Genomic DNA, 15,015 nt, shown 5'->3' with positions numbered 1-15,015 from the left:
AGCAGACTGTACTTCCGTTCCGAGTGCTGAAAAAACCGGTGCTTTTCCGCGGGTAAATTCAAATTATTTTTGACAACTACAGTTTTTACGCAGTGAAAAGCAAGAAATGAGTGTTTTTTTTCTAATTTTCTATAGCAAATCTGGTTGAATATTGAATGAAGAGCAATTTTTTTTTATTTGATCAAAAGAAAATTGAATTTCTGAATGATAAAACAATTTTGAGGTTAGGGGACTGCAACTCTTCCGAAAGGAGTTTTTGACGAAATACAACTTTAAATTATTAAAATTTAATGCATTTCTTAATTAAATCTTTTTTTAATTATTACTTTTGTTTATTTTTATATTTTTATCAGGGAGTAGGACTATTATATTCTGTAAAAAGGAAAAAAAATAAAACAGTGCTTTGTAAACGCGCCTTAATGTCGCGAATAGGCAGAAGCCACGTCTATATGTGTGCATGTCGCCACGTCCATCCATGCCGATAGAAATTACAGTTTGTTGTTAGTGCCGGTTGTAAAGAAACGTTATTTTCTTAATTAAAAACTTATGAAATACATATTCTAATAATAAGTATGATTTCCAAAATGAAATTAAAGTCAATCTCAATTAAAGTGCTTTTTCTCATATCTCTAACCTTTTGTTTCTCATACTCGCAAGTAGTGGAATCCAACCTCATAGTAAAAAGTGCTGAAAGAAACATTGATTTAAAATCTCAAGTGACGAAAATTACCGCAAAACTTATTGTCGAAAATGGAGGAAAGAATCCAGTGAAAAATTTCCTTTATGCCTTTGAACCAAATAATAAAGTTCACGTGAGTTCGGTGACAGCGCGACTTCGTGAACCAGGTCGAGCCGATCTCAAAGTTACTCCAGTTAAAGTAAAGGAACATCCCGATAAACTTTTCTATTCTGTTGAATTCAAGGATCCCCTTCAACCAGGAAGATCGGTTAATGTTGACGTTGAAAGTGCTTCCTCGCACGAATTGATTCCCCATCCAAAGGAAATCAAACAAAAGGAGAAACAATTGGTAAAATATACTGGTAATTTGTATTTTTATTCGCCCTACACTGTCACTAAACAATCAACGACATTTGTCTTTCCATCGAGAAATGTTGAAAATTACTCGAAAATCAAACCAGTCAGTCAGAGTGATTCGACGATTACTTATGGACCATTTGAGAAGAAGGAGGCATTCTCTCACGAGGAAATGTTTGTACATTTCGAAAATAATAATAAATTCTTGACTGTCACGAAAATGGAGCGAGTTATCGAAGTTTCGCATTGGGGTAATATTGCTGTTGAGGAGACTATTGAATTGCTTCACACTGGAGCTTTATTGAAAGGATCTTTCTCAAGGTAAATGTTTTTTTTTAAAAGAAGTGTTTATACATTTTTTTTTATAAAAAGAAGTGTTTATTTATCGAACTAACCGAAATTGTATTTTTTAGATATGAATACGCACGAGAGTCGAAATCCGGTCAAGCTAGTATTCAGAGTTTTGACACTGTTCTCCCAGCAGCAGCTTCTGATATCTACTATCGGGATGAGATTGGAAATATCTCAACATCACACACCAGACTTCGGAAAGATTCTGTTGAACTGAATCTACGACCACGTTTTCCCCTTTTCGGTGGTTGGAAGACTCGTTACATTGTCGGCTATAATGTACCAAGCTACGAATACCTCTTTCACTCGGGAGACAATTACGTTTTAGAAATGAGACTTCTGGACCACGTGTTCGACGATATGGTAATTGACGAATTAGTTGTGAAAATAATCCTACCCGAAGGTTCAAAGAACATTGAATTAAACGTTCCCTATCCAGTCGTTCGCCTACCAAATTCACTTCATTACACTTATCTCGACACCACCGGTCGTCCAGTTATTTCCATCATGAAGAAAAATCTCGTCGAGAATCATATTCAAAATTTAAAATTAAAATACACATTCCCGAAATTTTTCATGCTACAAGAACCACTTCTTGTCGCTGTTGCTCTCTATCTTCTATTCATAATGGTCATCATCTACGTTCGTCTTGATTTCTCCATCGACAAGGACGAAGCATCAGAAAGTAAATTACGAGTTGCGGGACAATGTGAAAAAATCCTCGCCTCTCAAGATAAACGAGTGACGAGTTACAACGATTTAGATGAACAACTCGCCTATCTCAAGACAAGTAAAGATTCAAATGCATTTTTATCCGTAGCGAGAAATATTAATCAGGATTATAAGAATGCAACCAACTTTATTACTGAATTGGCACAAAAATTGAAAGGCGAATCGGGCGATGTTTATGAACGTGTTCAAGAATTACAGAAACACGACAGAACTCTCAAGGAACTGTACAATCAACAACAATCGCTCTATGTTGATAAATTGGTGACGGGGAAAATTGGCAGACAACAATTTATCGACGCCGAAGCTGTTCTCACAAAAAAGAAGGAAGAATGTGTCGAGAAAATAAATGCCATTATTAAATCATTACAATAAAGGAGAAAAAATAGTGGCGAAAAAGAAAGAAAAAGAGAACGATTTAATGTAATTAATAGTGAATTATTCTAAGAAACAATTCTCAGTGTTACATTTTTATAAAAATACATAAAAAGTAAGCTCAATCATCATCAGTGGAAATACGACCTATTTGAGAGATAATTTAAGCAAATAATTTCTAAAATTACACAATTGTTCTAATGTTGTTTTTTAAATAAAGATGAAAAAAATGGAAATACTAATTTTTCAAAACCAAAGAAAAGGGTTCATTCTTTTTTCTTTTCTTAAATCAAAAATTGAAATTAGGGACATTTTTTTTATGAAGATATTTTATTCGTCAGTATTAATTTATTATCATAAATAGAAATTAAAATAGATTCTAATTATTTCTGTCTAAGTTTCCTTTCTTTAAAATAATTTTATTCTCAAACAACTTTCCGAAAATTACTAAAAATAATTATTTTAGATTGATCTATAGAGAAGAATTTTAATTACAAATTCATTAAAATTAATTAATTTTTTAGAAACAATTAAATTATTTTCAGAAATTTTAATAGTTTCACAAAAAATGAATTATTTTCAACAGTTTTAGTAAAAGTTATAAAAATAATTCGATTATTTAAAAAAAAAATATTGATAAAATTTAATTCAATGATTTTCAATAATTTTGATAAAATTTGAATTCAATTATTTTGAATAGAATTTTAATTATATTTCTCGAAACAATTACATTATTTCAAAAAATTATAATAAAATTCTTGGCAAGAATTCATCTATTTTCAAAAATATTATTTTAATTATTTGCAAGAATTTTATTATAATTTAGTAAAAAAGAATAATAATAATAATTAATTAGTTAATAAGTGAATTTCTACTGTAATATTTCCAATATTCCATTATTTTCTAGAATTTTTTACTTAATTTTTTTTAATAATTGCAAATTTGAATTAACTGTAACTCGTTTTTATTTATGTATGAAAAGCGTAACATGATTTTACAATGTTTCAATTTTTTTTTCAAGTTTTAGTAAATTACAAGGAAAATATTTTATTTGATGAATGTTAAAAATAAATATTTCTTATGGATGTAACACAAATTCACATTTCAGTCACAACAAAAAATTAAATTCATTCTTTGAATACATGTTTGTAAAAGTTTTCAAAAAAAGCGAAGATTATCTCACACAAAGTTAGGCATTCAATATGCAATTAAAACGAATTAATTATGCAATTAAAATACTCGAGAGAGTAGAAATCTCTGAAGATTTACAATTTACATACTAGAAAGGCAAAAAAAAATTGTTTTTAAAAATTAATTTTTCAATCTTAATATTATTCGATGTTTTAATCGCAAGTTAATTTTCGATTCTAGTTCCTAAAGTTCTGAACGTTCAAATAAACGATTTATTTCTTCTTCAAATAAAAATTTTATTAACAATAATATTGCGTCACGTATAAAGAAAAAAGGTAAATTTATAACTAAGTTTATAAATATTTAATTACATTTATAAAAATTTTGTTTAGTTTCTATTCTATTTCAGAATCAGAAAGATATGAAAATAATTTTCAAAAATATTTCATTTATTTAAACGTTTAAAACTTGTGGATATATAATTATCTAATGTTCTAATATGAATAATTTTTGTTAGCAATTAATCAATTCCGGAGAAAGTATCATTATTAGAATAAAGTCGAATTTATGACATTGTATTTATTTATTAGAATTTATAAATTTCTTCAATTTGTTTCAACTAGTTTTAAAATTTAAACTATGCACTGAGATTCCAGACTGTCGTGAAATTTAATGTCTTTCAACTTTTGTAAACACATTTTTTTTATCTACTGATAATATTGATATTTCTGCATTTATGTATATCTTGTTCTAGTTTTTAAATTGTCGGTTTCAATTTGTAGATAAAGTTATTTTTTTTATCAATTGACAAAATTGACATTATTGCATTTTTCTCACTTTGAACGAATCCTAGAATTGCGATAGAGAAAAATACATTTAAAATTCTATTTTTCGTTTCAATCGAATAATAGTTTGTACATTTTAAGATTTATTGAAGAATCAAAATTTGATTCGAAAATTTAAAGTTTCTTGTAAGGAAACATTTTATAATAGTATTTGTTTTTTTTAAATTGCAAAAACAATTACAATTTTTGATATAGTTTTTTGAAGGAGATAAAAGATTATAGAGCTATAAGCTTTTCTTTTTTTGAGATTGTCCGCGTATTTGACAATTCTATACTGAAATTCTTTGGGCACGTAGAAATAATTTCAATAAGCGTTTTATTATGCTTTGATCCATTGCTCAACGTAATCAAGAGCATTCTGAAGAATTTTCTTCTCCGTCTGCCTCAATAGTATCGCTAATTTTTTTAATTGAGGTAAAGTTGTTTTCAAAATTTCTGCGTCCTCCTGTTGATTAAAAAATAGTTGAAGCAACATTCAATCAGCAAAATTAATTTGTAAGATTAGTGAGTGATTCAATGATTATGTGATTTTTTTTTAATTACAGAAAAATTTTTAATTACTAAACTTTCAAATTTGGGAGAATTTTCTTGGAATTCTCCAAAATTTAGATAATTGTGTGAATATTTCAAAAAAATGTTTACTCACCTCTTGAGAAGTTGGATAATTGGCAATTAATAATTTTAATCGAGCTAATAAAAATTTCCTAACGTTTTCTTCGACGACAGTCTCTAAAGCACAGTCTATATGTTTTAAATCGAAAACCTTATCGGACTCGAGCCAATGATCAAGTTCACCTTTTCGCATACTAAATACACGCAAAAATGCGAGTAAAGTGTCCGATATTGGTTCAGGACCTGGATTCAATAAAAATTCCCCAACCGAAGGTAAATCTAATTTTTCTAAAAGTTCCAGCCTCTCCTTTTGCAGTGAATCTGCTTTACTAATACCAAGACGAAGTTTAAAGCCATCCTGAAAAAAGAAAATATTTCATTATTATTATTATTATTATTATTATTATTATTATTATTATTATTATTATTATTTAAAAATCCAAAGGCTATAATAAAATCAAGAAAATTAAATGATTAGATATATTCAATTTCACAACGGTAATTTTCTTACTAGTTTATTGTCGGGATAAACGAAGCCGGAATGAACAAAAAAATCGGAATTCGTTCTCGGTCCATAATATATGAAAATTTGTTCGCCTGCTTTAAAATCTCTCATTGCATAACACTCACAACTATCGGTACTTCTATTAAAATCGGTAGTTATCTGAAAATAGTAAAGGATAATTTTATTCTTTTTTATGCTAAAAGACATAAATATTAATAAATAATAGTAATTTATAACATAATCGTTTCTGCAGTAAAAATATAATAATTCTCAGTGTTCGAAAAAAAATTCCTTAGTTTTTAGGTGATGAAACTTTGTTAAAAGAATGAAAAAAACTATAGAAAGTCGAAATAAATTAAGAAATGAATTGAAATGAATTCAATAATAATTTAGTCGGAAAAATGTAATTTAAAATTTGTATTAATAATCATTGTATTCCGTTCGGTCTTTGCAGTTCGTTGTTTTAATCTGGTTTTTGTGCCCTAATTTTTTTTTTTAATTTTCTTTTTAAATATTTTGAATTTTTAAATTAATGAAATTGTAATTTGCTATAAAGATTCAAAAATACCAAAAATTAATTAAACCAAATTGTTTTGAATGAAAAATATTTCTTTTATAATTTTGAATTAGAAATAAATTAAATTTTTATTTAAAGAAACTTATCCAAATTTTTAAAAATAATTCAATTTCTTACAAAAAATGTAATTAAAATATTTAAAAATAAGTCAATTCTAACGAGAAAAAATTAAAATAATATTCAAAATATTCAAATTACTATAAAGAGTTTTATCAACATTTTTTATCATTAAAATCCTGTGAAAAAATTGTATAAATTGTAAAAATAGGAGAATTTTTTCGTCAAATTTAATTAAAATTGTATTGAAAATATTTCCAATTCTCAAAAGGAATTTAGTCAAAATTTTTCAAAATTGTAATTGAATTTTTGCGAAATATTTTATTATTTAAGAAAATAATTAAATTTTCTCAAAGTATTTAATTAAATTTCATTCTAATAAAGAATTTTATTGGAATTTTTAAAATAATAAAATTTTTGCGAAGATTTTTATTAAAATTCTTTAAAATAATTAAATTCCTGCAAAAAATTTTATAAATTATGAACATAATTCAATTGTCATAAATAATTTTATGAAAATTCTTCAAAGTAATTAAATTGTTGCGAAGAATTTTATTATTTAAGAAAAGTATCAAATTTTATCAAAGTATTTAACTAAATTTTTTTCTTAGAATTTTATTGAAATTTTTTGGAAATAATACAATTTTTGTGAAGAATTTTATTAAAATTCTTTAAAATAATTAAATTTCTGTGAAGAATTTTATTAATTATGAAAATAATTCAATTCTCATAAATAATTCTTTAGAAAATTTTCAAAGTAATTGAGTTTATGCGAAGATTATTAAAATTTTTTAAAATATGTAATTAAATTCCTGCGACAAATTTTATAAGTTCTGAAAATATTTGAAATATTGCTAAGAATTTAAAAAGAATTTTTTAAATTATTGAATTTTTGGGAGGAAGTTAATTAAAATTTTATTAAATGTATTTCAATTCACATAGAGAATTTAATAAAAACTTTTCAAAACAATTGAATTTTTGTGAAGAATTTTATCAAGTTCTTATTTATTAATTTATTTATTTATAAGTTTTTAAAAACAATTGATTTCTTTTGAGAAATTTTATTGAAATCAAATTTAAAATAATTGAATTCCTGTGAAGAATTTTATTAAAGTTTTTGTGAAAATATAAATAATTATAATATTAATTAGTAACTTAGTTAATAATTGCATTTTTTAAATTTTGATTCTGAAGTTATTTCAAAATTGAAATTAATATTTGAAAATAAAAAATGTTTCTAATTTGCCTACTAATAAATAACAATGGAATAATGTAAATTGAATATAAAAAAAATTAAAACAACGGGACTACATACATATAAATATTAAAATTAAGAAATTCCGTTCAATTTAGAAAGACAATAGATAGTGAAATAATAATTAATTTAATTACCTTTCCTTCTTCATGGTTACACATATCCCATAAAGGAATTAAAGCGTGAATCATTTGTGTCTCATCTTCATTAGGAATTGTGTTCAATCGAGTCATTACAGTCGATACTGCCCAACTAAAAACAGAAAATTTATTTTTATTATTAATTATTATTAAATTTAAAAATTGTTTTTTGTTATTATTTTTTGTTATTATATTTTTTCGATTTTATTCTTTACCATATAATATTTTATTCCATTTAATTATACACCGTGAATTAGACAAAATTTGAAACTATTTCACTGGTTCTTAATATATTCCTATACATTGTATACTTTCATTCACAATATTTAATTGTTTCCATTATTGCATTATAAATAAAATTATAAATTTAATTAGAGAAATATGATTTAATGAAAGAAAGCATTGTGAGAAATGAAATCATTTTTATACACATTGTAAATAAACTTATATAAAAACAATGGAAAGAAAATGAACCTCGTTTATCAATGAAAGTTGAAATTATCATTATCTAGGGCCATGTGTAAAATTAATAAATGATAAAAAAAAATAATCAGTAAAATTTTGAGAAAAAAACAAAAATATGTGTAGATTTTTGACGGAACTTGACCTAGAAAGATGAAATTAAAAGAAAGGAGATTCTTATTGTCCCAACAACTTTCTCTCATGGGAAATGTGCGTGGCGGTTTTACGTGCTGAAAGTTAAGCGAAACTGGCCTTCAACTGTCGTTATAATAAAATAAGAATATTCAAAAGTAATGCCACAGATTTCATATTTAATATATTATATTGTATCCGATATTTTAGATATTAAAACTCATTAATGTTAATGGCGAAAGGAGTAAAGAGATTAATTTCCTTCGTACATTTTTCTTTTTGTTATTAAAAAAAGAAAAGAAATCTCCTATAAATAATTTTTTGTCTAAATTATTTTGTCTTTAATAGAAATATTTTTATGAAATCAAAATTTTATTGAAATATTAAATAAATTAACTTTCAAATAATTTTATTCGCCCTCAATTCTCAAATACTGGCGCATCATTCACTTTTTATTCGTTCATCAAAAAAAAATTAAATTTTATTACATTTTGCAACAATGCTTTTGAAACTTAAATATTTCAACGAAAATATTTTTATTCCACTTTAATTTATTCTTGTAATTCACTATTTAAAATATTTTTCGTGATTATAAATTTTATATTAGTTATTATTGTATATTTATAACAATTTATAGTTTTATTTATTTTACAACACCAGATTCAGTCCAAATGTAATTATTAAATTTTTATTTATTATTTATCTATTAGAATTATTATAATAATTATTATTTCATTAATTTATATTTCCATCGACGAATAAATGGAGTTGTAAAATAAAATTTAGAAAAATATAAATTAAAAGTCGCCTACTGGGCTCAATCGATACAATAAAGATAAAATAAAATATTATAGACATAAATTAAATGTGAATGTACGGAAATAATGAAAATTTAAATTGAAAATAATTATTATAGTTTCATGTGAAAAAATTTTTTAATTTATAATTTTATATAAAATATATAATGTAATATAAAATTGACTTCTTGAAAAGTAAAATTGAAAGTGAATTTTAGTAATTGATTTTATTGGCACGTTTTTAAGTGAAATTGAAGAAAGGAAAAAAAAGCATTAAAGCAGGAAGTTGTCTTGATGAACAGGTCATGTTACAGAGAAAAGATTCTTCTTCCTCTGTCTAAGAGATTCTAAATGATCTGAGCACAATTCTATCATCACGAAGTGACTCGACGTGTGAAAGTGCACTTCTCTTATTTGCAAAGTGGTGTAATTTTCTGCTGTTTAAGAAACATTCAAGAGCATCGAGAAAACACCAACGATAATGTTTTGTTTCCGTATTTAAATTAGAGTTTTAATAAGTTCCTCTTTTGCAAAAAAAAAAAAAATTAATCACATTCCCCTGCAAAAAAAAGAAGAAAATAATTAAAAAGAGTTAAAAAAATTATTTTTTTCTTAAAATTAAAATTTATGAGAGTAAAACTTTTTTTTTGAAAATATTTCCCTCAAATTATGATCGTTTAAATGGAGAAATATTTTTTTTTATTTAGATATTTTCCAAAAATTACTAGAATAAAATTAAAAATAAAATAAATTCAAAATTTATAGAAAGGAATTAATTTTCTAAATTAACGAAAAAATATTTTCTACCAAAATTCAAATTTTAACGAAATATAACAAACATTGTGGTTTACGTTTGAATCTTTAAATAGGTAATAAAATTAAAATTCATAATATCAGTAAATTTTTTTTTTCAAATTAGGGACTTTTTTTGAAAATTAAAATTTAGAACAAAGTGAATTTTCAAACTACGTAGATTAAATTTTCTGTAATTAGATTTTGTAGAAGAATAATGGAAAATCGTTGATTATTTATATAATAAAAAAAGAAAAAAAAATTTCACGTTCCAATTGAGTTTTCCTTCTTGATTCATTTCAAAGGATCACGCACAGTTACGGTCTCTGCGATGCTGCAAAGTGAATGACGCGCTTGCAAACAAAAATTATAGACATTCAGAGAAAGTAGTTTTGTAGTAAAGTATTCACGAAAGTTGTCATTAATTAATTTATGAGCAAGAATTTTTTTTTTCTTTTAAAAAAGAATTTTTTTTTTTCTCAAAAAGAGTGAAAAAGAGAAGTCTTGTTGAAAACGAATTCTTGTTTTCAGAGATCATAAAAAAAATACATTATATACTCTTTTTTTATGTTAACCAACATAAACACTGTTTATATTAAGTGTTAATACAATTTGAAAAGTTTGCATGATTTATTTCTCTATGCATTATTTATAATATTCATGAGGGCACTCGAAAAAAAAAGAATTTATATTATATCCGTCAGTAACACTTTTATAAATACCAATATGTATACAAAAACTTCTAAAATTTCCTGGTGCAATATTTTAAATTTTAATTTACACCTTGTCACAGTTAATAGAAAATTGCATAATTTTTTTTTTCGTTCTTGAACAAAACGAGAGAAAAATAATGAGAATAACGAAAAAACAAGAAAGAGAAAATTATAAATTCTATTTGAAAGAATGAAAGGAAAAAGGAAGAAATTATGGAAAATTAAAATTCGATGTTCTATTTTCATAAAAGTAAAAGTCATTTTTTCTAAAAATGTGTCTGTCCCATTGTTATGGAAATTGAATATGCGAAAATTACAGAAAGATTTCTCACTAATGTTTAAACGTGTCACTATTTATAAATGAAGAAGATGAATTGACAATTTTGGCAAAGAATATTAAATACAAAACTGAAAGAGAAAATTTATTTGATTCAAAAATAATCTAATTTTTTCTAGGGTAGAAAATTAATTAAAATTTTTGAAAATAATTAAATTTCCTTGGATGAATTTTATTAAAACATTTGAAAATAGATGAATTGTTTCTCGAGAAATTTAATTAAAATTGTTTTGAAATAATTAAATTTTTGTAAACAAATTTTATCCAAATCTAATCTTATTTGAAAATAATTCAATTCTTGCAAAGAATTTTATTAAAACTTTTAAAAATAATGGATTTAAATTATATATAGAAATTTGACTCAAATAGAAATTATTTAATACAAATAAATATTTATTTGATAATAGACAAGTAATCGTTTACTTTAAATCAAATAAACTTTTTTTTCATCGCAGAATCTAATATTATTTGTACATAATTGTGAAGAAGAAAAAATAAAGATTATAATTTCAGATAAAATTATAGTTTTATAATTAAAGAATATAAGAAGAAGTGAAAATTATATACATCACGAGGATTATAAATGTTTTGAAGAGGAAATTTTCTCTGGAAAAGTATATAAAGAGTAAAATTAAATGAAAGTTGAACATTTCTATCTTCATCATTTATACAAATGTTTAATTTAATTTTTACTTGAGAAAATGAAGTATAAAAATTGAAATGAAAAAAAGGGGAATGAATAATATCCACATTTTTTGTAGATTTTTAGTTTGAAATTTTGATCGAAAAATAAGAAATATTTGCTTCTTTTGCAATTTTCATTTGTTGATTTTGTAGATTCAAATTTGTGGATGTGAAAATAAAATATTTTCTCAAAAAGAATCGAGAGGATAATTTCTCCTTTTTTTTGGTAAATTTACCTCCTAAGTGAGACTTATTTCTCTTACATATTTATCCGAAAATGAAAGTCGACAAACAGGATTCATGAAATGGCAAGTGGTTGCTCTAGTGGTTGGATACTTTGAATTTCTTAAAAGTGCAATCTAACGAGCGAAAACATTAGGGATACATAGTTGGTTGCATATGGGAAGGTCGTGCGAAGAACTGAAGATCGTGAGATAATCGTCTTGTATACTTTCTATAAACAACGATAATTCGATTCTGTAATCAAATCGCATGGTATTAACTGTGCGTTATCAAAGATTATCTTCACATTGATTCTGGGATGTTACTTTCAAGGATGGGCAATTCTCGATCTATTGAAATGATCTAATCGTAGTTTTCAGTTTCCTTAAATCTCTCAATTTTAAATGAAAAAAAAAAACAAATGGAAGTTTAATTAATTGCAGTAGAAATTTTTTTTTAGTTATAAATTTATAGAAATATTTTTAATATCTATTTTTAATATTTGCCAATATTCACAAATATTTTTTGTTTTAATATTTTAAATGTTTGATACAAATATATTAAATATTTTCAATGTTTTGAATATTTGAAGAGTATTTTTAATATTTATTGAAATATCTTTAATATTTATAGAAATATTTACAATATCTATTTTGAACATAAATAATTTAATTGTTTCTAAGAAATTAATTAAAATTCTATTGAAAATTAACAAATTCAATTTTATCAAAATTATTAAAAATAATTTAATTCTATAAAATAATTTTATTAAAATTTCTGTAAATAATTGAATTTTTTCTAGAAAATTAATTAAAACTGTGCTAAATAAGAAGATTTTCAAAAATTTTAAATTCAAACCTTTTTAAAATTAAACAGCTTATAAAAAAATTGTTATAAAACATGAAAAAATCGATCACTCCGAGTCTTCAATTCAATTTTACGAAATTTCATCGATTATTCGGAAATTCTTCAATCAAATATATATATATGTATTAGAAAATAAAAGCTTCAAATAACTTAAAATAAATTCAATTAAACTTTTTCGAAAAAATTAAATCTACACAATTTTTAGTTAAAAGTATGAAAAATTCAAACATTCAAAGATTATAATTTGAAACCTTTTATCAAAATTCAATTATTTTTAAAAATTTACGCTACAATAGTTTCTTTCTAAATTTAAATTAATAAAAATGTTTACTAATTGGAATTAGTGACTGACTTTTTGCTTTTGAATTAGTAAATTTTACTATTAAATTAGTAAAAACGACTATTTATTAGTAAAATCTGCTAGTTTAAAAGCAAAATGTCAGTCACTATAATTCAAATTAGAAAACATTTTTACTAATTCAAATTTAGAGAGTTTAATATTCAATTATTATCTAAAATTTGAATTGAAATTCATATTTAAATCAATTTTTATTAGAAAATTTTACGAGAATTCAATTATTTAAATACAAAAATAAATAATTTATTGAAGAATTGAATATTTTTTAAAATTCAATTCTCATAAAGAATATTATCAACAAATTTTTAAATAGGTAATTAAAATTCCTTTGACGAATTTTAATAACATTTTTAATAATAATTGCATTATTCGAGAAATTAGATTAAAATTTTATTAAAAATAATTGAATATCTGTAAAACATTTGAATATTTGATTGAATTGAGAAAAGTCTTTAAAAATAATTGAAATTTCGCCATGAATTTTATTAAAATTAAAATTTATTTTTGAAAATTATTGAATTTTGGAGAAAAATTTTATTATTTATAAAGATAATTGAAATTTTGACGATAATTTTTTTTAACTTTAGACCATAATTGAATTTCTGCGAAGAATTTAATTACTTTTGAAAATAATTGAATTATTATTGAGACGAATTTTAATATTTCTTTTTAAATAATTGAAATTTTTTATGAAATTTTATTGAAATAGTACATATTGAAAATAATTGAATTTTGATAGATTATTGAAATTAATTAAATTTCTACGTAGAATTTTATTAAAATTAATTTGAAAAAAAATTGAATTGTTAAAAAGAATTGCATTAAAATTTTTGAAAATAATTTAATTCTTTCAAGAAATTTAATTAAAAATGTATTGACAATAATACACTTTAATTCTAATAAATAAATTATAGGAAGGCTTTTTAAAATAATTGAATTTCTTTTATGAATTTTAATAAAATTTTTAAGAATAATTACATTTTTCGACAAATTCCATTAAAATTTTGATTAAAAATAATTGAAATTCTGCGATGAGTTTTATTATTTATGAAAATAATTGAAAACCTATAAAGTTTTTTATTATTTATAAAAAAAATTGAATCTCTGTAAAAAATTTGATTATTTATGAAAATAATTGAATTATTGCGAAGAAATTTATTAAGAATTTGTGAATAATAGAATTCCTGTGAAATGTTTATTATTTAATTAATTTATTCAAATTTAAAATTATAGAAAATTTTAAATTATAACCTTCTGAAGTTTATCTATTTATGAAAATTGTAAACGCAACTCTTTTGAAATTCAATTAATTTTGAAATATTTAAGAAAAACTAGATTTCAAGAATAAGCACAATAACTTTAGAAAACAATTTTTCAGGATTCCGATCAAAATTCAATTAAAATTCTATTGAAAATAATTGAATTATTTCTAGAAAATGAATAAAAATTGTATTGAAAATAACTGAATATTTACGAAGAATTTTATCAAAATTTTTTAAAATAAATGAATTTTTTAGAGAAATTTAATTTCAAGAAATTTTATTAAAATTATATTGAGAATAATTTAATTCTTGTGAAGAATTTCACTAAAATTTGTAAAAATATTTTTACCATACGTTGAATATTTGTGAAAATATTATTGAAATATTTTGAATATTTTCGAAACATTCAAAAATCTAAGTGCAAATTAAGAAATTAATGAAGAAAAAATTAAAAAATTAACCTGAAGTCATTAAATGAAGTTGTAAAATTTAATATCAGAAAATAGAATAATTTATCGGACAGATGTTAAAAACTTGAACGTTAAAATGATCATCAAACAGAAGCAGCTGAATTTGCTTTCTCCGTTCGACCACAAGTCGTCGATCTCTAGAATCTCTAACAAATTATTATAAATCATTTAATGATTTGTGCTGAATCTACATGTTCATACACATATATATATTTTATAGTGTCGAGTGAATTTAATCGTCTCTGAAAATTACTGCAGGAAGTGAAAATTTCTTGCTCACGTCTCACAATAGAAATTATCGCAAAC

The 15,015-nt window shown here is 23.2% G+C and overlaps 2 protein-coding genes across 2 annotated transcripts in view; one reads left to right on the top strand and one right to left on the bottom strand.

The window, feature by feature from the left end:
- Positions 1-431: 431 nt before the first annotated feature.
- On the top strand, positions 432-2,727 carry LOC122507792 (dolichyl-diphosphooligosaccharide--protein glycosyltransferase subunit 1). Its single transcript, XM_043620698.1, has 2 exons — positions 432-1,357; positions 1,450-2,727. Exons 1-2 carry the CDS (start codon positions 573-575, stop codon positions 2,489-2,491), a joined length of 1,827 nt encoding a protein of 608 aa, XP_043476633.1. The 5' UTR covers positions 432-572; the 3' UTR covers positions 2,492-2,727.
- A 711-nt stretch (positions 2,728-3,438) lies between these two features.
- Positions 3,439-15,015, bottom strand: part of LOC122507730 (actin-histidine N-methyltransferase) — a 28,926-nt gene continuing 17,349 nt past the window's right edge. The window contains exons 4-7 of the mRNA XM_043620594.1: positions 7,611-7,725; positions 5,591-5,743; positions 5,114-5,437; positions 3,439-4,912 (exon numbers count right to left, since the gene is read on the bottom strand). Of these exons, the coding sequence (XP_043476529.1) occupies positions 4,787-4,912; positions 5,114-5,437; positions 5,591-5,743; positions 7,611-7,725 (718 nt within the window). The 3' untranslated portion in view covers positions 3,439-4,786. The remainder of the gene's footprint in view (positions 4,913-5,113; positions 5,438-5,590; positions 5,744-7,610; positions 7,726-15,015) is intronic.

This window comes from Leptopilina heterotoma, unplaced genomic scaffold (assembly GCF_015476425.1).
Source record: "Leptopilina heterotoma isolate Lh14 unplaced genomic scaffold, ASM1547642v1 Lhet_51, whole genome shotgun sequence".
NCBI lineage: Eukaryota > Metazoa > Arthropoda > Insecta > Hymenoptera > Figitidae > Leptopilina > Leptopilina heterotoma.
The sequence above is the reverse complement of the archived record's forward strand: the minus strand, read 5'-3'. Positions and strand labels throughout refer to the sequence as shown.

Excerpts from the sequence above, each read along its gene's own strand:
- LOC122507792 (XM_043620698.1), top strand. The coding sequence starts at position 573 with ATGATTTCCAAAATGAAATTAAAGTCAATCTCAATTAAAGTGCTTTTT. Across the intron at positions 1,358-1,449 it reads TTGAAAGGATCTTTCTCAAG|ATATGAATACGCACGAGAGT; the intron begins GTAAATGTTTTT and ends TGTATTTTTTAG.